The 25,655-nt window shown below is 34.9% G+C and overlaps 3 protein-coding genes across 8 annotated transcripts in view; 1 reads left to right on the top strand and 2 right to left on the bottom strand.

Moving 5' to 3' along the window:
• Slc38a6 (solute carrier family 38 member 6) overlaps window positions 1–2,699 on the bottom strand; it is a 55,959-nt gene extending 53,260 nt beyond the window's left edge. For 2 of the 3 annotated variants that reach the window (XM_005322771.4, XM_078050014.1), the window contains exons 1-2: window positions 2,560–2,692; window positions 1,271–1,401 (exon numbers count right to left, since the gene is read on the bottom strand). In XM_005322771.4, coding sequence (XP_005322828.1) covers window positions 1,271–1,401; window positions 2,560–2,667 — 239 coding nt within the window. In that variant the 5' untranslated portion in view covers window positions 2,668–2,692. Of the gene's footprint in view, window positions 1–1,270; window positions 1,402–2,559 lie in introns of all 3 variants that reach the window. The other variant, XM_013357469.4, reaches the window with a different exon arrangement.
• A 67-nt stretch (window positions 2,700–2,766) lies between these two features.
• On the top strand, window positions 2,767–11,214 carry Trmt5 (tRNA methyltransferase 5). 3 transcript variants are annotated; one of them, XM_005322770.5, is made up of 5 exons: window positions 2,767–2,918; window positions 4,008–4,660; window positions 6,635–6,759; window positions 8,038–8,689; window positions 8,997–11,214. In XM_005322770.5, exons 1-5 carry the CDS (start codon window positions 2,914–2,916, stop codon window positions 9,080–9,082), a joined length of 1,521 nt encoding a protein of 506 aa, XP_005322827.1. In that variant the 5' UTR covers window positions 2,767–2,913; the 3' UTR covers window positions 9,083–11,214. The 3 variants fall into 3 exon arrangements, with proteins under 3 accessions (XP_005322827.1, XP_021580448.1, XP_077906139.1); XM_021724773.3 differs by having other exon boundaries at window positions 2,822–2,981; XM_078050013.1 differs by lacking the exon at window positions 2,767–2,918 and adding an exon at window positions 2,976–3,093.
• Window positions 2,922–25,655, bottom strand: part of Mnat1 (MNAT1 component of CDK activating kinase) — a 235,271-nt gene continuing 212,537 nt past the window's right edge. The window contains exon 8 of one of the 2 annotated variants that reach the window (XM_078050016.1): window positions 2,922–2,958. In XM_078050016.1, the coding sequence (XP_077906142.1) occupies window positions 2,937–2,958 (22 nt within the window). In that variant the 3' untranslated portion in view covers window positions 2,922–2,936. Of the gene's footprint in view, window positions 2,959–12,705; window positions 13,170–25,655 lie in introns of those variants that run through there. The other variant, XM_005322767.5, reaches the window with a different exon arrangement.

Genomic DNA, 25,655 nt, shown 5'->3' with positions numbered 1-25,655 from the left:
AAGTGTAGCATATACTATTATGTATAATATATAATACTTGATAATGTAATAAATGACTGTGGTACTGGTTTATGTTTTTACCATGCTATAAATGTTATCTACAATGTATTCCTACTTACATGAATAAAACTTAACTATAAAAAACAACCTCAGACATGTCTTTCAGGAGGTATTCCTGAAAAGGGCATTGTTACCATAGGAGACAACAGCTCCATGTATGAAACTGCCCCTGGAGACTTCTAGGAGGGACAACATATGGAGGTAGAAGATGATGATTCTGATTATCCTGACCCTGTGTAGGCCTAGGCTAATTTGGGTGTTTGATCTCAGTTTTTAACTAAAAATTAAATAGGAGAACAAAAAAATTTTAGGGAAAAAACTTAATAGAATGAGGATATAAAGAAAAAACATATTTTTTGCATAGCTATACAAGTGTTTGTGTTTTAAGCTAACTATGATCTTATTTGCCTATATTATTCAGTATTGTAACATGCTATCCAGGTTTATAGCACAGGAACAATAGGTGGAATACAGCCTAGGCTAAAAGAGCCAAAAAGTTTAAATTTTTTTAAAGTTTATAGAGTAAAAATGTTACTATAAGCTAAGGTTATTTATTATTGAAGAGAAAAAACTTTTTTTTTTGTAAATATATTTCAACCTAAGTGTACAATGTTTATAAAGCATATAGCAGTATACAATAATGTTCTAGGCCTTCATATTCATCACCACTGACTCACACAGAGCAATTTTTAGTTCTGTAAGTTCCATTCATGGTTTTTGTCCTATACAGGGGCATTATTATTATTATTATGCTGGGGATTGAATCCAGGGCCTTGTGCATGTGAGGGAAGCACTCTACCAACTGAGCTATATCCCCAGCCCCAGGTGCATTATTTTTATACTGTTTTTACGGTATCTTCTCTATGTTTGTTTAGATACACATACTATTCTGTTATAATTGCCTATAGTATTCAGTATTGTAACATGCTATCCAGGTTTATAGCACAGGAACAACAGATGGAATACAGCTTAGGTGTGTAGTACCATCTACGTTTGTATTGTGTGATATTCACACAACAATGAAATTGCCAGAAAATTCCTCAAACACATCCCCCTCGTTAAGCTACAGATTAGCAACAAGAGTAGCAAAAAAAATCACTAAAATCTCAGAAATAATTTTAACAGAAATTGTATAATTGTAGCTGCTGGAACCTAACTTTTTTCTTCTCAATGTACAATGAAAATGAAATTAAAAGAAAAAAAAACTCACCTAAATCCAAGGATACCTGTATTAGCCATAACATAAGCTAAGCCAAGGATGCCACTTCCCATGATGGCATTCATCAAATTAAAGACTGAGAAACCAAAGGAAACCCCTGGGAATACCTGTCTGTGAAGTTCCTGTAAGCACAGAAATTTAATAGTGTTAAATATCTGGAGAGTGAAGTTCAAATTTTGCCCAGTAAATCACTGAGAGGTTATGAAGATCATCTCCCACAAACAAGAAGGCTTTGCAGGACATGCTAGTTGCTTAATCAGAACAGGTTTTCTTTTGTTTCCTTCTCACCTCCTAGAGATATAGCTTCAGGAATCTGGTTTCCTAGGAAAATCATCTCTCCCAGTACAGAGTCCAGGTATGTTTCAGGAAGAGACATGACTAATTTTGTGACTACAAGATAGGAATGGGATGAGGACTGAGAGGAGGAACATGGACTCAGTTCATGTGATTCCTTAAGAAACCCTGAGTCAGCTTGTGGAAGTGCTGTCCACAACTGTTCTTCCTATTACTAAGGCTGCAAAATCAAATCTTTATTTTTATACTTAATGCATTTAGTTCTCCCAATTGGAACAATGGTTAGGAATACCTTGCAGTGGCAATATAATAAATAGAAACAATTCAAGATTCTTTGGCAAGTATATCCTTGAGAATACCATGTCCCCAATAGCAGTTGGGAGCAAAACTCTTCAAGAATTTCAGTTAAAAAGCGGAGGTGCAGGCTGTGGACACAGCTCAGTGGTATAACACATGCCATAAGACCATGAGTCAATATATTTAGCACCGCAAAAATAACTAAATAAAAAAAGGGAAATGTTATGAGTGCTTATTACCAGGCAACCTCCATTCCTTCACACTACAGATCTCCCTATTGAGATGTTCATAGCCCTCCAATAACTAAGTCGAGAAAAGAAACATCTCGTTACTCTTGCAAAGACCTCACAAAACTGGTGGAGGACACTGGAAGGCGACAAGGACACTAACAAAAAGCGATGGTGGCTCAATCCTGTCGGGTGCCCAACCTCCTCCACTCAGTGCTGCATCTCTTCCACCTGAGCCGGTACAGAAAGAAAACTTTTATCCCTAGAATGTGGGAAGTTGCGGCCACACTCGTAAGCCTGAGGATCTCATCTGAGTCTCGGCTGCTGCCTTTGGGACCCATTGGCAGGCTCCAACTTTATGCCTCTCCCCACGCCTCCCCGGTCTTTTCCAGTTCTTATTTGGCAGGCACTTAAGGGGTGCTGCAAGGCGTCAGCGCCGGCGCAAGAGCGGAGCCCACTTACGTTGCTTAGCAACGGGCTCAACTCTTCGGCCGCCGCCACCTCTTCAGATGGCTGGGAAGAGACGAGCCAGCCCTGCTCAGCGTTGATGCTCCCCCAAAACGCCTCCATGCCACTCCTTGGTGGACTCCCGGGTCCATCCGCGTGCCTCAACTCGTGCTCTACGCTCCAGTCCTTAATCACTCCAGAGGCGGAGTTACCGTCCCGACCCTTCCGGGTTCGGAAACCTCACTAGGGCAAGGAAGAAAGGAGCCACTCGTCGTGATTTGATGACGGTGCCCCTCCGCGGCGAACAGTGATGACGCCATCGAAGGCCAGCCAAACCATCTGCGACCCATTTTCGAGCAGCACCAGAGCATGAGGTGAGAGGGGTCTGGTCTTCAAGCCAGCTGCCAGACGACCCTGGAATTGGGAAGGTGCAATTGGTGAGGTGTCATACGCGGGACCCTTGATAGTGCAGCCCTGGGGCGGCACGTCGCCTTGGCCGCTGGAGCGCGGAAGTGCTGCGAGGCCACCCTGCCGTCCGGTTTAGCTTAGGTTCGAGTACTGGGTAATAAGCAATCTGCTTAAAATGCTGTTTTATACCAACTTTTAGCCACATTTCCAAATGGGACAACGTGACTCAAATTTACCAAGCATCACCCACCTGGTTAAAAGTGCTAGACGCAATTTGAATCCTGAGTGTGAGGTTTGACTTTGTCGCTTTACAGGATTCTGGTGCCGGGCCCTTTCCCCTTACAATTACTTGTTTGCTATTTTAGAAAACAAAGTGAATGACAGTGTTTAAAACATTCAGGAAAGCCCCTTGTCCTCAAAATACGTTAGACTCTGGTTTGAAGTTAGGACATGTGGCAGTAAAGCACGGAAGACAAACAACCTAACAATATACTGTATTAGGAACACAAGCACTAAGGTCAGTCTTACCTGGTTTTAGTCCTTGCTCGGCTACTTACCAGCAAAGGACTTTGAGTGAGTTAACTTACTTCTGAGCCTTCGCTTACGCGGGTCTTTTACAAAATGAGGATGCAACCCTACACACCTCCCGATATTTATAATATAGCATCTGATACAATAAGCACCCACAAGTGTATCCAGTAGCACTATATTGCTATTGGTAATATTGTATATAATAACCATTTCATTTAAACATAACACTTTGAGTCAAATATTAGGCTTCCAATCCCAAATGCATTCTGTAGATTCAAAGGCTTATTGAGTAAGATGGATCAGTAATGATGTAGCATAATGTGGGATGAAAGTCCACATTTTTTACTATTTATAAAAGTCATATTCTGGAAAAGATAGTATACTTCTCCCATAGATTGTTTTATTTATGAGAATTTAGGTTATTTGAAACTAATAGTTTTATCTCAAAAGTCATTGTGAATGTGTTCATTTGTAGCTTTGTGGTATTTTTAAAATGGATGCTTTCTTTCTTTCTTTTTTTAAAGAGTTGTATGGAGGCCATTTATATTCTCAAGACTTCTGAAGGTGGAAAACTGTAATGCAACTGTATCAGAATTGCTGATCCCACCAGCATGGATAACAGTGACACAAAAGCTTAGGAAAGTGCCTGATATTTTCTTTTGGGGTCAAAGAAAAAGATTCTCAACCATGCCAGAAATAGAAGCAAATAAAAGAGACTCTGAGTTATTTTCACCACCTTCTGATGTTAGAGGAATGATGAAACTTGATAGAACAGCTTTTAAAAAGACAGTCACCATTCCAGTGCTTAAAGTGAGGAAAGAAATAGTCAGCAGATTGATGCGATCCCTTAAAAGGGTAGCACTGCAGCGCCCAGGCATAAAGCGGGTGATTGAAGATCCAGAAGATGAAGAAAGTAGACTAATTATGTTGGATCCCTATAAAATGTTTACTTGTGATTCCTTTGAGAAAGCAGAACTCAGTACTTTAAAGCAACTTAATGTCAATCCACAGATTTCTAAATATAGTTTGGAACTAACTTATGACAACTTTAAGTCAGAAGAAATCTTGAGAGCTGTGCTTCCTAAAGGTCAAGATGTGATTTCAGGGTTTAGCCGAGTTGGACATATTGCACACCTGAATCTTCGAGATCATCAGCTCCCTTTCAAGCATTTAATTGGTAGGTGAGTTGTAGTGATATTCATGTACTGGAAAACAAATAGCAAATTCTATTTTCATTTCTTAATTTTTTTGAAATGCCAGATTATAGAAGCAGAACAGTTTATCATTTTAATTTTAAGCCAGATCTCCAGCCACATATCTTCTTCTGAGGGCCATTTTGGAATACCCTTTCCCGAGTCAGCAGTCTCTACATGCTGGTCCAGGTTTTTATGTAGACCAATACAGAAAAATTTGTTCTATCTTGAAAAGAATTCTTCCTTTTGGTGCACAAGACTATTAGGCCCTTGGTACAATATTCAGTACTAAGTTTCATGAATTTGAGTATTGTATCGTCAAAAGTACAACATCGCTTACTTTATGTTTTCGTTGATTCAACTAATTAAACCTCTTCTATATGTTACTCACCATACTTTTTTTTTAGTGTTCCTAGCTTTTTAGAAATAATGTTTATGTGTATCCTATATCTGTAGCTCCAGGTTTAAACTTGAGACCTTGATTCTTTAGGATAAAAAACAGAAGACTAATCAAAATTATCCTTATTCTTATAGAAATATTGGATGTCCATGCATTCTTCAGAAATCTTAAGAATAATTTTCAGAACTTCTGGGAATTACTTTCAGCTTTAAAAGGTGTAGAATACAGTAATTTGCATGGGTAGAATTTTAGAACTGTGCTCTTAGGCATTTCCTTTGTTTTTAATTGATGAAAGGGATTGATAATGCCTAATGGTAACATAATAAATACTTAAGCAGATCCTTATAATTGTAACTGATATCAAGTGTAGGATTTCCTATAGTCATTGTCTACCCTAACTCAAACATTACTATTTCATTTCTACTTTTAACGTCTCATAAAGAGGCACTCAAAATTTAAAAAGAAAATATTTCCATACAGTAGTAATTTTAAACCTTTTATCATAGAACTTCAGAATTACTTTTTATTTTTAAAATTCATTCCTCATTTAAAATAAACTTGAATACTCAAAAATTGAGTTCAGTTACCTGAAGCAGAATAGAATAAAAGTAACAATTTATTAGAGTTAGATATTATTCAGAATCAGGTATCTAATTATTGGGAAAATTAAGACAAATTCTGATTGTATTTCAGCATATTTCTGCTACTAAGTACTTTTTACTAACAAATTATCTTTCCTTATGCAATGAGGTACAGATAGATATATAGATTATGATAAACTTTTGAAGTGCTGACAAAAAACAGACTTCAGTTAAAAAGCATCAATATGCCATTTCTGATGTACTTTATAGCTTTTCTGCTGTGATATTACAATTGAAGTAAATAATGTTTTATTTAGATAACTCTAAAGAGTCTTATTGTTGTTGGAAACTTTGTTTTGCTGACGTAGATTTCCAAAGTGGAGGCACTGGTTTCAAACCCACAGTAAAACAAACATTTGGTTTGAGGCCAGTGGTGACAGGCAGATGTTTTTGCTGGTGTTTTATGAGACCATTTGTTGCCAGTGTATTCGCATCTCTTCTTTCCATTCTTTACAATTCCTTATGGTCTACCTTTTTTGCTCACTTGATGTACATTTGAGAAGATTTAATAAAAACATGGAAAAATAAGCCAGGTGCGGGTGGCCTATGCCTTTAATCCCAGCTACTTGGGTGGTTGAGGTAGAAAAGATGGAAAGTGTGAGACCATACTGGACAATCTGGCAAGACTTTGTCTCAAAAAATAAAAAAAGGCTGGAGACCTAGCCGATTGAGCACTGCTGAGTTCAATCCTCAGAAATGGAAAAAAAAAAAAAAAGTACCCATATATTTTTTGTATTAGATACTGTCAGATATTAATTTTAGTGATCTGTTGAATTTTTAGAATTGTATGCAACATTACACACATTATAGTTTTAAATCTTTAAACCGAAGGAAAAGACAATTCATTTAATATTTCCACTAGTTTTTGTTCTGCAACCAGCAGGCAATTTTTATTATGAATTTTTTTCATCTTTTAGGCCAAGTTATGATTGACAAAAATCCAGGAATCACCTCAGCAGTAAATAAAATCAATAATATTGACAATACATACCGAAATTTCCAAATGGAAGTGCTATCTGGAGAAGAGAACATGATGACCAAGGTACAAAATCTTTTGTTTTTTTCTAGTATGGTGTATATCACGAATAATGTTTAGAATTGTAATAGATGAAAAAGATTTAAAGTATTTATAACATCAAATATTAATAAGTTGAAGATTGTGTACATTTATGTACTATTGATGGAATGATATTCACAGATAAAGCCTTTTCAAAGGAATTGGTTAAATCCAGTGGACTACTCCATCATTAAATATTTTTTATCTCCGTAATTGTTAAAATAAATTGCCCTCTGACAGGTTAATTGACAAAAAAAGCAAGTTGTAGGATAAAGACATATTTAAACCTTCCTGGTTACACCCAGAGATACTTTTAGTTGGCAGAGACTTGCAAAAACATTTCCAACTCTGGAACGTTTGATGAGGCTGGAAGGGCAACAAAAATACGTTCAAATTTGAAATTAAGGTCCAGGAAAGGCGGAGATAGAAGATATATTTTTACTGGATTTATATGTTAGGAACTTTCTAATCTTTGATTTTTTTTCCTCAATAAAATAAGGGTATTAACACAATGGCTGAGTCATATTCCATGATTATAATTTGATTTTCTGTCTTCAAATGTGTCTGTGATAGACCCAAAAGAAACTACTTTTGTTCAAGACTCGGCACCACTGTATTTAGTTTATCCATGAAAACTCAAATTTGGGAAAAGAAATAACAATATGGGAATGATTACTCTATAAACTGGCTCTCGTTTATAGGCATGAAATTTGCAAAGTTCAAATAGCTGTCTAAAAATAGTAAAGTACCTCAAAACTTAATGACACAGCTACCATTGCCTCCCTTTTACTAACTGAAAACTATAAAAAAAGGGAAAGCTTGTTTGCTATGCAGAATTGCTATCTACAGTTTAGTTTAGCTACTTATTCTAAAGATGTGTGTGTTGTGTTGTTTTAAATGATGTTTTTTCTCTCCATCTATGACATAAGAGTCTAGTTAAACTAGTCAGCCAGTTGGCCTTTCTGAAAATTTCCTCATGTGATCTGGAAATGACTCCATGGCCTTTTGGGATTGAGGTAGATGACTATTTGACATTGATGACTTTCCTCATGAAAAAGTTCAATTCAAGATATTAACTGGCCCCAAGAATAGCATAAACACCAGAATTCTAATTAAAGTGCCTTTAAATGCACTGTTACTTCTCTAATAGTAGTAAATTTAAATGTGTGTGTGTGCTCATGTGACTAGGCATACCTTTCCAAAATCAGTGGCTGGAATTTAGGACCAAGCAGATTGACTAAAAACATTATATGACTTTTTCAGGTTCGGGAAAACAACTACACCTATGAATTTGATTTTTCAAAAGTCTATTGGAATCCTCGCCTCTCCACAGAACACAGCCGTATCACAGAACTTCTAAAGCCTGGGGATGTCCTATTTGATGTTTTTGCTGGAGTTGGGCCCTTTGCTGTTCCAGCAGCAAAGAAAAACTGCACTGTATTTGCCAATGATCTTAATCCTGAATCCCATAAATGGCTGTTACACAATTGTAAATTAAATAAAGTAGACCAAAAGGTGAAAGTCTTCAACTTGGATGGTAAAGACTTTCTCCAAGGACCAGTCAGAGAAGAGTTAATGCAGCAGCTGGCACTGCCAAAAGAAAGAAAACACTCTGTCCACATTGTCATGAATTTGCCAGCAAAGGCTATAGAGTTTCTCTGTGCTTTCAAATCACTTTTAGATGGGCAGCCATGTAGCAGTGACCTCCTTCCCATAGTACACTGTTACAGCTTTTCTAAAGATGTTAATCCTGCTAAAGATGTTCAGCAACAAGCTGGAGCAGTGTTAGGCATTTCCTTGGAAGCATGCAGTTCAGTTCATCTAGTAAGAAATGTGGCCCCTAACAAGGAAATGCTCTGCATCACCTTTCAGATTCCTGCTTCTATACTCTACAAGAAACAGACCATAAATCTAGGTGAGAAATTTCTGGAGAATTTAATGAAATTATAATACTTGTATCTTTCTTTGGGATACACTATTAAATTTGGAAATTGCTTCTAGTTCATTATTTTGGTTCACACCCCTTGCCATTCAATTTTGACTTGTTTCTCCAAATGTTCAGTTAAACAGAATTCTATTTCATTCAAGTAATAAATCCACAGGAATGTTATTTCATATCTAAATTGGCCATATTACAATGCTTAAAAAATGCCTGTATTTTTTAATAGTACTTTCAACTGTTAAGTATCTTATCTAAAATATGTTTTCTGCTTTTATTACAGAGTATGGCGAAGATCCACCTCTTAAACGGCAAAAGACAGATAATGTCTTTTCAGAAGGAAACACACAAATTGCTTCAAACACTTAATTGTAAATGTTTTTCCCATCTGCCCACTAGACTTATATGTAATGAAATACAACTTATGTGATTTCATAAAATTGTAGCATTCCTTTACTATTTAACCCTTATAGTTTGCCCTGCTATTTTATAAACTCACCAAATTAAAATTTAACTAAATGTACTAACTATATTTTTATCTAAATTATACTATGTAATTATTTTATAATATAAATTACATCTGTTTATCCGTTAAATACACTTAAATATTGTCTGTCTTAGGAAGTCGTTTTTGAAGATAGAATAATTGCTATCTACCTAGGAAGGTACTAATAACACATTTTAGTCATATTTAGTGAAAGAGTATTGTTATTTTACGTAAGTACTTCTCTAGTACTGGTTATCACTATAAAAAGTCATTAAAATATGATATTACTTAGAGCAGGGACACACAAACCACATTCTTCAGGCTGAATCTGGCTCACCACCTGTTTGTAGTATTGGTTCACCACCTTTCTGGCCTTCAACCTGAGATTCAAATGGTTGCATTTTGTGACATGTGAAAAACATGAAATTTGAGTTTCAGTGTACATAAAGTATTTTTTTAATATTTACTTTTTTTAGTTGTAGTTTAACATAATACCTTTATTTATTTTTTATTTTTATGTGGTGCTGAGGATCGAACCCAGGGCCTTGCATGTGCTAGGCGAGCACTCTACCACTGAGCCACAACCCTAGCCCGTACATAAAGTTTTACTGGAACATCCCCTACTCATGTTTTCATACTGTCTATAGCTACTTTCTTAATACAGCAGCAAAGTGAACAATTGCACCACAGTCTTACCGTGATACATCTTCATACTTATACACATCTTCATACTTGTTGCTTACCATACTACAAATCATAGTGACATGGATGTAGTAACTCAACATTTATGCCATATATACAGCCCAGCCACAAACTTTTTTATTATCGGTACATACTTATATCAGGACAAGAAAAGTGGACTTGGAATATTGTGTTTTGAAAACACAGTGGAGTGTGAAGTATTTCAACACTGAATTAGATGACAAAAATCTATAGCTAACTGAAAACAATACAATATGCATTACTACCACCAGACAAAGCACTTGTCACAGTTTGATCTTTCCCAGAATGTTCTGTAGTTGAAACACATAGCATGTATCCTTTTCAGGAGTGATTTAGAACCCTTTCTTGCCTAAATGCACTGAAATTCAAAACTGTTTTGAAACTCAACCCAAGAACTGTATGCTGATGTTAGGCTGGAAAGTACATGTATAAATGATGTTCATATCAACCCTTAATTAGACAGAATATATTGTAATTATAAAGAAAACAATATTTAAATGCTTCATTTAGTATTTTAACTCTTACCCTTTTCACTTAGAGTGGGTAAATAAATGTGTTATTTCATTATTTAAATCTAGGTTCACCTTAAACTTTTAGATGTGATCTCAAGTAAATTCTAGAAAATAACAGCTAGAAAACTCATTGGGTACAATTTTTAAAATTTTGATAACTTTTTAACAGATTCTTGCCACCTTAATTGGATTTTTCTTACCACCTGTGGACCACCAAAAGATAGCTTCTAAGAAAAGCTTTTAGAAGAAATATTTGTATATTCCATTCTTTTAATATCTGCTTTAAAAAGAAGGTAGTTGTTAGCAAAATAATTTCAATATAATGACTTTCTCAGAACTTCTCAGGATATCAACAAGATCATTTAGTTCATGTCATTTATGTCCCATAGAAGGTCAAAATATTTGTTCTTTAAACCTTCCTAGAAGTTTTATGAAGTCTGACTACCCAGACTTCTGGTTTTAGCAGAGTTGTTATTTATATACTTGACAGTTTAACAATTATCTCTAGAGTATGGACTCTGGAGCCTGACCACTTGGGTTCAAATCCCAGCTCTGCTATTTTTATGTTGTATTGATTCCTGGCAAGTTACTTAACTTGCATTTCCTCATCTGTTAAAATAGGGAAAATATTAGCACTGTTGTAAGGATTAGGTAATACATAAAGCAGGGAGAAAAGTGCCTGGCAAATATGTAATACAGTACTTTGTTGATCATTTCTGCTGTAGTATTACAAAATGTTAAAAGGCTGGGGATTAAAGAGTTGAAAGATTTGTAAAGTTTTTGTGTTTGAGAGGAAATCATTGGAAGGGAAGGAGATAAGCCCATCAGTTTAGAATATTTCTGTTGTCATTAGGTTATCTTTTCACCATTCCATTTCATTTAATAGGTCAGTTAACTTCTAAGGCAGGCTCAAAGTCAGTCTTTAAAGCCTTTGAAATGTTTCATTTGAATGATCTCTTTTTTTGTGCCAGTAGGGATTTAACACAGGAGTGTTCTATCACTGAGTTATACTCCCAGCCCTTTTTAATTTTTATTTTGAGACAGGATCTCGCTAAATTGCCAAGGCTACCCTAGAACCTGTGATCCTTTTGCTGCCTGACTCCAGAGTTGCTGAAATTAGGTGCAGACCACTATGCCTGGCTCATTCTCTTTAAATAGATTTTTTTTTTTTTTTTTGCAGTTGAGTGCAGCAAAGCCTAAACTGTGAGTTCAATGTTCTCACTATTCTTTGAACAGATTTATAGGTTGTAGTATCAAAAATAAATCTTCCATTGGTCATACCTAATAGATAAAAGGAATAGGACAGGCACCCTGGTAGGGTATAGCTAGAATTGGACTTAGATTAAAAACAAACCAACCTGTTCTAATTCTGGCTTTCTATTAATTTGTGCATATGATCTTGGCCTAGTCAATTTATTTAATGCCTTGGTTTTCTCATTTTATCAAAGACAGAAGTGTAATTAAGATAAAAATGTACTCCTGAAATTAATCCCTATATAAGGCAGTGTTGTGACACACAAATCTTTCACCGTAATATAACAAGTCTTGTTTTCCATAACTTTTGACCCATATAATTGACTTCTATTGTGATAGTGATATGGCAGGAGATCATTTAATTTCTTTGATGCTATGTTCATATACAGTAGCCTATGTAAGAGATTTATACGAGGTATCTTAGATACTGCAAATGTCCATCCTATTCACAATCAAACTCTAAGCAAAACCTGGGTATAATAAAAGCCTTTGAAGTTATCAATGGAAAACTACATCAGAGCCTAAATTTACACATAGGTAAATTTCATTTTAAATGTATGTTTTCTAGTCTCTTAACATTTCGACATAAAATGAGCTCACATTGGAGGTGAAAGGTGCCATTTAAGTATTAAGTTTTAGTAACTTACTTCTTTGAATCTGTCATTAAAGCAGGTTAATGTTAATGCTGTGCTCTGGTTTATCCTGCATATGCCTCACAGCTGGGAACCATAACACCTTGATCAAGGTTTCCCTCACTTTTCACTGCTGAAAACAGGCCCTGAATTCTTAATATTAAGGGAGTAACATTATCACAGGTCAGGTTTTACTTGCCACAACCTGCTGGTAGAATGGAATATATCCACTTGTCTGGACTGGTATTAAGAAGACATTAGAAAAAAAGAAATTTTATGAGAAGAAATAATAGACTTGGATATTAACACTGAATGTTGTAATCAAAATGGCATTTTAAAATGTGTTCAAGTAAAACACTGCAATAAAAGAAAAACCACAAAATGTACTATAAAGTCTAGCTTTATTTTTAAAAAGATTTTACAAGTCTGTCAACCTTAAACATACATAGGTGAATTATTTATTCCTCTCATCAGATGAGAAGCAATGCCTCAATCCTGTCAGAAAAAAAAATACATAAGTAGAAAATAAATCTTTTCACAGATAAGTATTTCCTATATTTCTCAGCTTAGTTCTGAAATTTTCTCTTTATAAATACTTTAACACAGCTGCTAGTGATAGTCCTGTTATGCAGCTGCATATGGCTATAATTTTACAAAGTCAGCTTTACTTTTTCTAGCCCCCTGGTTAGACTCCATGGTCTAAATCTTACAAATTGAGAAATAAAGGTTAACTGGGGTGCCAGAAAAGCCCACTGAATGCATCCTGTAGCGCTCTGTGACAAGCAAGAGAAGAAGTATAGCCTCCAGCAAGGTCCTGTGGAGAAGCAGCTCTGACGTGGCTTAAATACCTAGGGGGGGGGGGAAACAAAGTATAACACTGATATAAAAAGCACACACAAATTGGTAACATTTTACAAAGCAAGAGCAAAACTGATTTCAATTTTAAAGAGGAATTCTGAGACAGAAATGTTCAGGCTTTTTATAAGTGGATCATTACCTTTCAAAAGGAAACAGTACACATGGAGCATCTACACTACTACTTAATTACAGAGCAAAGCAAATTACAGTAATATTTAAAAGCAATTCTGAAGGTTTCAGATAATACTTGCTATTAATATGTTCACTGCTTCACAATTTTCAGGACTTATTTGTTGGCTTTTGTTTGGACACCTAACAAATGCTCTCTTTCTGGCATACTCAATAAATACACAGTAACAGAACACTACCATAGTACTAATATTTTTGCATAAATGCTTTAACGCAAACTCCTAAATATGTTAAAAAAATGGGGTAGAGGAGAGAGAACACACTGGTTCCTTCAAAATCACGTATTTCAAAAGTATATTTTCTTCTTTGTAGGACGGGAAACCTTAGAAAAATCACATGTTCAAAAAATTTTTTTTTAACTCTTACACTGAGTCTGAGATCAAAATAATGTCTCAAATAATAAGTACAGAAGAGTCTTTTGGCCTCAAAAAACAGACACAATTTTTCTTCAACTACAAGCAGTTTTTTCAGCAATTAAAACTTTTATGCCTTGATGAAAATAGATAAAACAGGCCTAAAAAAAAAAGGACAATCCTAGTTGGAGGTACAACTATTTAAAATGACTATGAACACTACTGGAAAACAAATATTTATAGCATTGCTTTAATGTCTGGTTAGGAAACCACATTGTTTCTTCAGGTCTCAGAAAGTAAAGCAGCTTCACCCATTTTAGAATTATGGGTGTAGCAAATGAATAAATCAGGTACCAGAACATACTTTGGAACATTTTCTACTCATTCATTCAAACTTCCTGTGTGTCAAGATCTTAATGCATGAGCAACTTATATTTCTAACATAATAAGTTGGTATTTTATTTGTATCCATATTTAATAAGCTTGTGTGAGTGAAAAGTATATGGCAACATAAGAGACCAAATAGAAAAAGTGGACAAAATAAGATGCAGGTTAAGCTTCTGAAATTGGCTAGAATTTATTCATAATGCCACAAATTAATGTGCTAATTCTTTGCTACTCTGCCAAGGGTGAAACAAGAAAGGGGAAGGGAGAAAGGAATATTTATTGAGCAATGATTTAAAACTATCTTGGTACTATATTTATAGCAGGACAAAATATCTGCACATTCATCTCCAAATTTGTATACTTATTTTTAAAAAATCACTGTATGCTTTTATATGTGACCTTTATACACATATTACTGTAGTAAATTATTTTAATTATTTTGAAAAAATGTGCTTTTCATATTAAAATATTATAAAATATGTATAAATAGAAAATGCAAAGGATGAGACAAAAAATTTAGATAAAAGTTTTGATATTTCCCCACATCCCATCTTACATACTCTCCTAGGATGCATCACACTTTGAATAATACCATTATTAAGCAGTTACTGTCAAATATTAGACAGAGCCTTAGATCATGTTAGACTTAAATAGGGATTCGTCAAATCTACCATATGGTTATAAAGTTATCTGCTTATTACCTTCAGGAATATAATAAAATGTCAACTGTTAAGATTTCTTATGCATAAGAAATGAGATATTAAGTCATCCCAAAAAACTTTAAAAAAAAATCAACCTGGCTTCAAAAGGAACTTAATAACCACCATACAAATAAGAAGTGAGTAATATTTTTACAGGCAAATTGGAAATGAAATGTTCCATTCCTGACACAAGTTTCTAGCTAATTTTTAACTACACACCAGATGATGTTGCTTAGATCCTCAAAAGGAAAGCACAGTCTTAGTTCCAATGGCTGTTCACTCATTGCAGAAGCCACACACCAGAAAATGTTTGTCAACTCTAAGAAGACAACTATTACAAAATGAGGATTGGTTTTCATAGCTGTGATTCAAACCACTGTACAGCTAACTGTTTTGATTAATCACATTTTGTACAGTTTGCTTCTGGGAAAGTTGAGTCATACCATCTCTGGCTTGGCAATTCCATCATAAACTTGTAGTGTGCATACAACTTTTTATATGTTATCCTGAGAAACCTGAAACAGCTGCACCGCTGGCAGGAAAACACAGGACCACCAGTAAAATATCCCAAACAGTTGCATCTTTTAATTTATGACTGTGCACTGTTTCCATAAAGAGTATATAAAACAGTTCAGCTTTTATAGGTAAAATGTAATAAACAGTCATACTCATAGAGGCCATAAATGTATTTTAACAGTTTATCTAAAATGATTAGTGTTTAAAAATAGTATTTCTTGAACAGTCATAATATAGAGCAATGAGCAAATATTTTAAAATTTGAGTTATTAAAGCTAAGTTGTATGATTCTAACTGCCAAAATCGAGTCAATTAAAATTTCTTTGCATAGCTCTGAAGAAAATACACTCCTCCCTAGCAATCACATTAAACTTGTCTGTGTGAGTCTTTAAGAGTCCTGCCTATTTATATTGTTTCAGATTTCTAGGGATGCACAAAACTGTTACTGCTAAGTACTTCTAAATATTTTCACCATGGTAACCTATATTAAATTCCAATTAAAAAAATAAAACAATTCATTCTTATTCAGTTGTGGGCTTTTATTTTCTAGGTACCTTATTTCATGTTCTTAAGCCCTTTAATTATTGTGGTATGCCCAAGTATTTTTAAAGATTTGTTACACTGAAACCACACAATGAGAATTTAGTATTTTTCTGACCTTTTTTTTTTTAACCCTAATCCTCACCTCTGTTGTTTTAATTCTTCCATGACCATTAAAAATAAATCACTGAATAGGATTCCTGGGGTTTCTGGCAGAGGTGAGTATCATTTCATGTAAACCATTATATAAGAGAATGAGGAAGAAGTCTTAGTCAAATTTATTTCCAAAATTTAAGCTCAGTTGGGTTTTGGAGGCTGGTGGTAATTGGTCTATGTAGCCAATCCCAGAACACTATTTCTGTTTTTTCATGGGTTTATTTTAAATATGTGTAAAGCTTATAAGCAAAAAACAGGAAAGAAAAAGTGGTTTGCTTAATTTTGATACCTGTACTTTATTTTTACTGAAAGCAGACTAAACTCAGGTTTTTAATAAAAATTCATATTTTTATTTAATAAGTTTTTCTTTTTTTAAAAAAGGGATGTTTTCAAAAGCATGCACGTCTAATGTAATTCTTGGACAAAGGGCATTCTTATGTTATAATTATGCTCTAAAAGTTTCCTTCCTTTGCTATTATTATCCATCGAAATTTGTTCAAATAGATTTTGGAGAAGCAGGGAAGAAAAAGGAGCAATGGGTCCTGAAAGTAAAGTAAGAAAGAACTAAGCATTAGAATCATACACTTGAAAGTTTATTCCTAAACTTTGATTGTCTACACTGCCTTTGTTGTTGTTGTTGTTATATATAGCAGCTTTTACTCCCAAAGAAGGTGGTATAATTTACACTTGGCTTCAGACAGACTTCATTTTCTCAGTCCCTTAACATAAGAAAGTGTCTCTGAGATTACTCTTTTATCCTTTCTTTTAAAGCCCTATATCGACCATCTGGCCCAAGTCTTGTCTCAGCTCATTTTAGTGCTATTCAACAATGCTTTGAGTTCTTAGCTAGGGCAGAGGGCAGGGGTTGTCATTCAATAATACCAAGAGGCAACATTCTTCCGCTCCAGCCATAACCTGTTCACTATAACCCTTGAAACATACTGGTTCTAGAGAATCTAGAATTCTCTAAGCAAGTTGAAATCAAAACTTGAAGTTCACATTAGTTCTCTCAACTTCAAATTATCAGGCCATATAAAGAATTCAAAACTAAGAAATACAGTGAACTCTAGAGACTAAGACTCTTTACAAGATGACTCATGTTCTCCTTCCTTCTCTCCTTTCTATCATGCGTTAAACACCAATTCCAAACATATCTGTGTCCCAATCCACAAAATTCAAAGATAGCTGTCCATTAAGAGAGATCACCTAACTGCTGTCAGCTGTCAAGACCAAGAACTCTTGTAAGAAGTTCAGCCAAATTTATAAAATATTTACATTAACAACTTGAAGTATACTTCAGTGAAATTTAAAAACTACAGTGCCTATAAACCTAGTGACTTGGGAGGCTGAGGCCCTAAGCAACGTAGCAAGTCCCTATTCAAAATAAAATATAAAAAGGGCTGGTGATGTGGCTCAGTGGTTAAATGTCCCTGAATTCAAGGCAGGGAGATTGGGGAGGGGCCAACAAAAGAATAGGATACTCATATAATTGTCACTAAAAATCAGAAACATTTCTAAAAACTAAGGTTAGTGCTTACATGTCCTATCTGAAACACAATATCAGAATAATAGATAAAACTATCTACAGAGGGAGATGGATAATCATATATTCTAAGATAAATGGGGAAAGGCTTTATAAATCAGACATATTTCCCATAATTCTGAGGGTGGTCTGGTTAAAGCACATGGTTTCATGAACTCCACTTTTAAAATGTAACAAATTTTCACAGATAGACATCATGTTATTCTTTGTTTTTTTTAATCAGGTGATTTCAAATTTATACTAAAGGATGTTAGTACAAACAATCATGCCAGAGATTTAGACCATGCAAACACCAAAGCTCAGATTTAGAAATTTAAAAAGTCATATGGTATTCTGAAGAAATGTATAACTGAAGAAAACTGCAATTTATTGCTATCAAATTTATGCACACTAGATGTTTTAGGAGCTACCACTGAAGTTAAGGTTAATTACATAATACAGGATACTTCCTTGACTTAAGTGTGAACTACAGTACATATAAAGGATATAGGTACTTGAATGTAATGTACACTATGAACCCCATTGTTGGTAGTGTTGAATATCTCAAATGATAGATGTCTAAGGATAGATTCTGACTATATAATACAAACAAACACAGGAATTAGGTGTTATGAAATAAACTTAACAGCAGCTAATAGACCATTTGATTTTTGACAGATCTTATATACATTTTTCAAAATAAAAAAAAATGTTTATCTCAACAACAGAGTATTTATTATATGTTTGGCTAATTTCAGTACAGTACTTATTCATAGGGGTTGTGTTCCAAGAACCCCAATGGATGCCTGCAACTGCAGATAATACTGAATCCTATATATACTATATTTCTTCCTATACATGCATACCTATGATATAAAGTTAAATTTATAAATTGAACAAAGTAAGAGATTAGCAGTGCCTAGTAATAGATGAATTACAGCAGTATTCAAAAGTTATGAAAATATGGTCTCTCTTGCTCTCAAAATACAATTTTTGTGTTTGAGAGCACAGGAATTCTTCTGAGTATCATGCCTGATTTGCAGTTTTCTTACCAGAATTAATCTGTACTTCCATGTCTCATGCTATGGTGCCTTCTTTGCACTTTATGAATAGAGTTTCTACTGGGCATTTTCCTTCAGAAGAACCCTGTTTCATCACAATTGTAGATTTGCTGTTCAACTTTTCCAACTCTGTCAGAAATTTGGTAGTAGCTTTTTAAAATCATTAGATAGAGCCTTTCTCATAATTTTACATTTTTTAAATTCAAATATTTTCCTGAATCTGTGTAGCCATCTCACGTTTGCAGTAAATGACTTGAAACTTGTTTCAGAGGACCCCTTGCTGAAGTCTCCACATAAACTCAATGCTTTTCTGCTGCAAAACATTGACATTACTCAAATCCCTTTTTCTATTTATATTTTCCACCTGTAAATCTAATGCCTTTTGAGGTATAACAACAAAACTAGGACAAATTTTATCTTTTTTACAATTTCATGGATACAAAGATTCATTCTTACTGTAGACCTCAGCAACCTCGGCCTACAATTGTTTTTCTTAAGTCAAGACTATCTCCTTTTCCCTTAAAGAAGCACATTTCTCTTTAGCATATCCAAATAGCCAACATCACTACTTTTGTATTTGGGGGCCATTATTAAGTAAAATAGGGTTAAACACAGGCACTGCAATATCATATCAGTTAATCTGATATCTGAGGTGAGTACTAAGTGACTAGTGGGTGGGTAGCATGTACAGTGTGGATACACTGAACATAGGAATGATTCACAATGGGTGAGAGATAGTGGGAGGGATTCTATCATGCTACTCAAAACAGCATGCAATTGAAAACTAAAGACTTTATTTCTAGAATTTAACACTAAATATTTTTAGACTATAGCTGATAACAACTGAAATTGTGAAAGCAAAACTATGGGTAAGGGGGACTACTATACTATTCTTATATGCTTAGATGAAATTACATAGATAATGGTATAAATAATGTTTTTTACTAATTTTAAAACATTGTGACATTCATTTTTATAAATGTATTCAGGATAATAACAGAATGCAAAGTTTCACAAGAAACTAAAAATAGGAAATAATATAAAAGCCTAGATTTTGTGTATTCCAATGAGAAATAAGTGCCACTTCCATGGACATACAACAGATATCATAAAAATTAAATTTCCTATTGTAACATTCTTACTGGTGCCTGATTCTGGTTTGTTCAATGCAATTTTGCTAACATGTAATTCCATGTTAGTAACATGTATGTGCTAGAGTTTTCATCAAAGTCTTATAAAGGCAGGATAAGTAATTTATCCAGGGGAGACAAAATGCCAAAATTCAGATGTGTAGCTCATTCATTCTTAAAACAAAAACAAACAACTAAGTGCCTATTATATGCCAGGCATTGAAGCAACCCTGATAATAAAATAGAGCAAAGATCCATATTCTCATGAACCTTATAATCTAACAGAAAAAAGATGTTAAATAATATTATGAGTGAAAAAGTCACAGATATATGAATGTGGATAAACAGGGAAGCCAACATAATATGATCGGAAAAGGTCTACTTAAGGAAATGACAGTTAAGCTTAGACCCAAAGGATGAAAAACAATTAATTACAAAGGGAAGGAGAGGCTTAGCAGTAATTCAGGCAGAGGTAAGACTATATATGAAGCGGCAAGGAGCTACAGTATGTATTGAATATGGGGGTGGAGTGGGGATCCAGCCCCCCAAAAGGTGGTTAGAGATGCAGGCGGAAGATATACCAAAGTCATACCAAAGTCAGTTCCACAGGCCACATTAAGAACTGTAAATTCTATTCAAAGACCAATGAGAAGCCAAGTCATTATAAACATAGTAATTTGAATTATCCTTACTGCACAATGAATTAGAGAAAAACAGATGGAAAAGAGAAAATGGATTAGAAAAATTATAGAAAGACTCCTTAGGAGAATGTTTCTCTAGTCCAGGCTTGAGCCAATGGTGGCTTAGATTTGGGTGATGGGAGTGGAAATAAAGAAAAGTACTGGTACAAGCAATATTTAGGGGTCAATGGAGTGTGTGGATATAGGAGGGAAAAAAATAAGCAAATAGTATAAAGGTCAACTTCCAGGCATCTAGTCACATAGAAGAGGGAAGATGTTCTTACAAAGAAAACAAAAAATAGCAGTATTCTAGAAAACAAAATAAAAAACAACCCTGAGAATAATCACACAAAAAGGTAGGAAGAACAGTTTTATTTTGCTTACATTATCCCCTTCCCAAGGCAAGTACTGTTCAACCCGGAGAGGGATCTCCTTAGCTTGTGATGTCCCTTTGCATGGAAATGGAGAACAGCTCCCCCAGCCATAGATGGTACTGCCTGAATGAGCTGCATCAGTTATACCACAGCAAGATCAAAGAGACTGGTATGGCCAGAAGCAAAGAAAAAAGATGGAGGCTATAAATATCAGCTATGCACAGGAACTACCATAGTCCTCAGTGGCCTGTCTTGCATAGAATTCTGTTAAGGTCTGTAAACAAGTCAAAATAACACCTGGTATTTTGCCAGGGGAATGTTAGAGTACATAAACAAGTCTGGATGGTGCCTGGCAAAATGCCAGAGGGAGTGGTTTGAGAAGTAACAAAAGCCAGCCATTAAGTGTAGAGATTCCTTATTGGTTGACTGATGTATCTAGTTTATGCTAATTAAGATAAGCTGTGCAAAATGTATAAATAGCTCTGTTGTCCTATAATAAACGGCTCCCTCTCCTGCTGTATCAATCTACAGAAGTTGCTCGTCACCCCCCCCCCACACAGAATTCCAGTAAACTGTCTCTGACAAGGACCTTGACAGCCCTTTTGGCTACTGTGTACCTCCCTCCCCACCCTGTATGACCACTAAGGACCCCACAGTTTTTGCCATGGTGGACTCCCGGGCTTGCTACACAGAGAAACCTAGCAAGTTCTCACTACAAAGGAAACCAACAATAAGTATAGCTGCAGTGACCCCCTTTGGCTTCTGTGGTTTTTTGCTCCAGATTCCTGAACTATCACCTCTCTGACCTTCTTCCACATAGCCACATTAGCCCAGGGATGCAGTACAAACACTGTTTGTAAATGCTTGCAAAAGCAATGATACCCACCTGCCACATGTATATTGGTCACAAGCCATCCGTGGGCTGTGTGTGGATTGTGTTACACACAGTAGCCTCTTGAGGGCACAGGCCTGGCACTGCAAACTTCCTGTCAAGGGATTGATCACATGATGCAGGTGTGCCTTCCCCTCTAGCTCTGCTTAAGATACCACACAGCACCTAAGATGGGTGTGACTTGTCAAAATGTTAATCAGTCTGCTGACCAGGAGACAACACAAAGCGAGACTCCACCCTTGAAACCTTATCACCTTCTGATGCCCCCATAAAAAATAAGGAATTCTGGGCTCACATTCTCTTTTCCAGTGTTCTTTCCAGTGTGGAAGCTGACCCTTAAGGTCGTACAGCCATCCTACCCTCAATCTGAAAAACATGCCTGTGTTGTGTGATTTTTTCACCACTTTCTTAGTTTAATGTTGCAGGTAGCTCTTTTAAACCTAGTTTGTCTCGTCTGTGCAGGTCGTGGGTGAGATATACCCACAGCTAGCTCCTGAAGGTAGTTAACACTCCTGTCACTGGCCCTGACCATTGTGTTTATGCCTGTGGCTTGCCACCTGAATGTCTAAAAGATCTACTGGGTACCAGCAAGAGAGCTAAAATTCACAGCACAAAAATTTCAGAAAAAGAAAAGAGAGAGAGAAAAAAGAGTCCAGAAAAAAAATTTCAAAGAAATAATAGCTGTAAACTTTCTAACTCTGGGGAGAAAGATGAAGACTCAGGTATATGAAGCTCAAAAATCTAGCGTCAGATTCAACCCAAGACATATTATATTCCAACTGTCAAAAAGCTAAGACAAGGGCTGGGGATATAGCTCAGTTGGTAGAGTGCTTGCCTCAAATGCACAAGGCCTTGGGTTCAAATCCCAGCACCACCCACACACGCACACACCACCACCACCACAACAACAACAACACATATACACACACACAAAAAAAAAGCAAACACAAAGGGAGCATTTTGAAAGCAGAAAGAGAAAAGCAGATCTCTGTAAGATAATTAGCAAATTTCTCAGACTCCTTGCAAATAATAAGAGAATAGGATAATACACAGAAAGAGCTAAAAGGGAAAAAAAGTAAACCAGGAATATTTTACAAAGCAAAGGTGTCCTTCAGAAATGAGGAAAAGATAAAGATTTTCTTATACAAACAAAAGCTGATGGCATTCATTACCACTAGACCTACCTTATAAAAAATGCTAAAGGGTGGCTGAAATGAAAGGTCATTAATTGGTAACATGAAAACATATGAAAGTATAATACTCATTGGCAAAGTTAAATATATAGCCAAATTCAAAGTAGTCTAATCAGTGGTGGTGTGTAAATTGCCTACAATTTTACTATAAAGGTTAAAATATATAAACATTTTTTAAAGACAAATGTGTTTTTTTAATATCTTTATTTTGTTCTTATTTATTTTTATGTGGGGCTGAGGATCAAACCCAGTGCGCCTCACATGTGCGAGGCAAGTACTCTACCTCTGAGTCACAACCCCAGCCCCATAAGCATTTTAAAAAGAAGAGGGACTACAATAATTTATTAATGGATCCACAATGTAAAAGGATATACACTGTGTCATGAAAACATAAAATATAAGGGTAAATGCAATTGATAAAGAAAAAAAGTTGTTATCAATTGCAAATACACTGGTATAAATATGTTTTACATCAGCCTTTCACGGTAACAAATAAGAAAAAATTCATAGTAGATACATGAGAGATGAAAAAGGAATGGAACCATACCACTATACATATATATAAAATCAAATCACAGAAGACAGCAAGAGAATCAGAATGGAACAAAAAGCCTACAAAACAATCAGAAAATAATTAGCAAAATGGCAATGGTTAATTCTTACTTATTAGTCATTATTTTAAATGTAATTACTTTTTTTACACTTTCAGATTAAATGGCCCAGCATTATAACAGAATATTGTACCACAAATCACTAGTCCAGGAAAAGGTCAAAATACAAAATTTAAGGTAGTTTCTACTCAATGTGTATCACTTTCTCATCATCCTAAAGTAAAACAGTCATTATATTGATTGACTGTTAAGCTGGGGAAGGTCTATCTACACTGTTAAAATGTACCCAGTACACAAAAATGATCTACTGATTCAATGCAATTCCTATCAAAACTCTACTGACATTTGTCATAGCAACAGAAAAGAAAAATGCTAAAATCCATAGGGAACCACAAATAAATACTCAAATCAATCTTGGGGCAAACCGAAACAAAACTGGAAGTGAACATCATGCAATCTCGATATGTTACTATAAAGCTATAATAATCAAAACAGCATTAAACAGACCAAAAATATGACATAGAGAGCAATAGAATAAAATAGAAAGCCCATAAACAAACCCAAGCATATACAGTTAACTGATTTTCAATAAAAGTGGCAAGAAAATACAATAGGGGAAAAGTTTTTTAAACAAATTGTGATGAGAGAATTAGCCACATAGAATGGAATGCAATTAGACCATTATTTTACATAATAAAATAAACTCAAAATGTTTGTTGAAGACTTAAATATAAGACCTAAAATTGTAAAACTAGTAAAAGAAAACATAGGAAGAAGGCTTACTGTGTCATGAAAACCATAAAATATAAGGGTAAGTGCAATTGATAAAGAAAAAAGTTATCAATTGCAAATACACTGTTCTGAGCAATAACATTTAGATATAACCACCAAAGTACTGATAACAAAGCAAAAACAGACAAATAGGACTTCCTCAAAAGAAAAAGAATTTCCATATAGCAAATAAAGTAAACATCAGAGTGAGGACACAACTATGGGATAAGAGAAAATATCTGCAAACTATAAATCTGATAAGGAGTCAATATCCAAATCATATAAGGAACTCAAAACTCAATAGTAAGAAAAATCCCTAACTGAGAAATAGGCAAAAGACCTGAATAGATACTTCTCAAAAGAAGACATACAACTGGCTTACAGGTATATTAAAAACTCTTAACTTCACGAATTACCAGGAAGATACAAATTAAAATCACAATGAGATATTGACTCATATCTATTAAAATGGCTACTATCAAAAAGATAATAAATGGCTACTATCAAAAACAGAAAAGTCACTAGCAATGTAGAGAACTAGCACAAAAGTTACTAGCAATGTAGAAAACAAGGAATGCTGACACATTGTTAGTGGAAAAAAAATTATTGCAGCCATTATGAAAGAGAGGATGGAGATTTCTCAAACAGTTAAAAATATAACTACCATGATTCAGCAGTCCAACTTCTGGGTATACATACAAATAAATAAGTATGTTAAAGAGATATGTTCACTGTAGTGAACTCCTATGTTCACTGTAGTGTTATTTAAAATAGCCAACATCTCAAACCAATGCATCAATGGATAACAGATAAAGAAAATTTCTCTTTCTCTCTCTCTCTCTCTCTCTCTCTCTCTCTCAAATGGAATACTATTAAGCCTTTCAAAAAAAGAAATCCTGTCATTTGTGTCAATATAGATGAGCTTATAGGACTTTATACTAAGTGAAATAAGCTAGGCAGAGAAAGATAAATACTGTATAATCTTCACTCATGTAAAATCTTTTAAAAAGTTCAATTTATAAAAGCTGAGAGTAGACTGGTAAGGAAGGATATGGGTAAAATGTCATAAAGTTTTGGTTATGATAAAGAAGTTCTAGTTGTCTATTTCTGCACAACATTATGACTATAGTTAATAAGAATGTATTGTGTACTTGAAAATTGCTTAGAGAATAGAACTTAAATATTCTCATCATAAAAAAAGTATATGAGGTGATAAATAAGATTTAATCATTTATATATCCATAAACAAACAAGTTGAGGAGGGCTATGTGGTGTGGCTCAGTCTTAAGAGTGCTTGCCTAATATGCTCAAGGTTCTGACCACTACAAAAGCAGCAGAAGCAGCAACAAAAACAACAAAACACCAAGTTATTCACAGTAAATACTACACCTTAATGAAGT

Source organism: Ictidomys tridecemlineatus, chromosome 5, assembly GCF_052094955.1.
Source record: "Ictidomys tridecemlineatus isolate mIctTri1 chromosome 5, mIctTri1.hap1, whole genome shotgun sequence".
Lineage (NCBI taxonomy): Eukaryota > Metazoa > Chordata > Mammalia > Rodentia > Sciuridae > Ictidomys > Ictidomys tridecemlineatus.
The sequence above is the reverse complement of the archived record's forward strand: the minus strand, read 5'-3'. Positions and strand labels throughout refer to the sequence as shown.

Bases quoted from the DNA above. Each gene is read 5' to 3' on its own strand.
- Trmt5 (XM_005322770.5), top strand. The intron at 4,661-6,634 runs GTAGGTGAGTTG...TTCATCTTTTAG, and splicing joins CCCTTTCAAGCATTTAATTG to GCCAAGTTATGATTGACAAA. The intron at 8,690-8,996 runs GTGAGAAATTTC...CTTTTATTACAG, and splicing joins GAAACAGACCATAAATCTAG to AGTATGGCGAAGATCCACCT.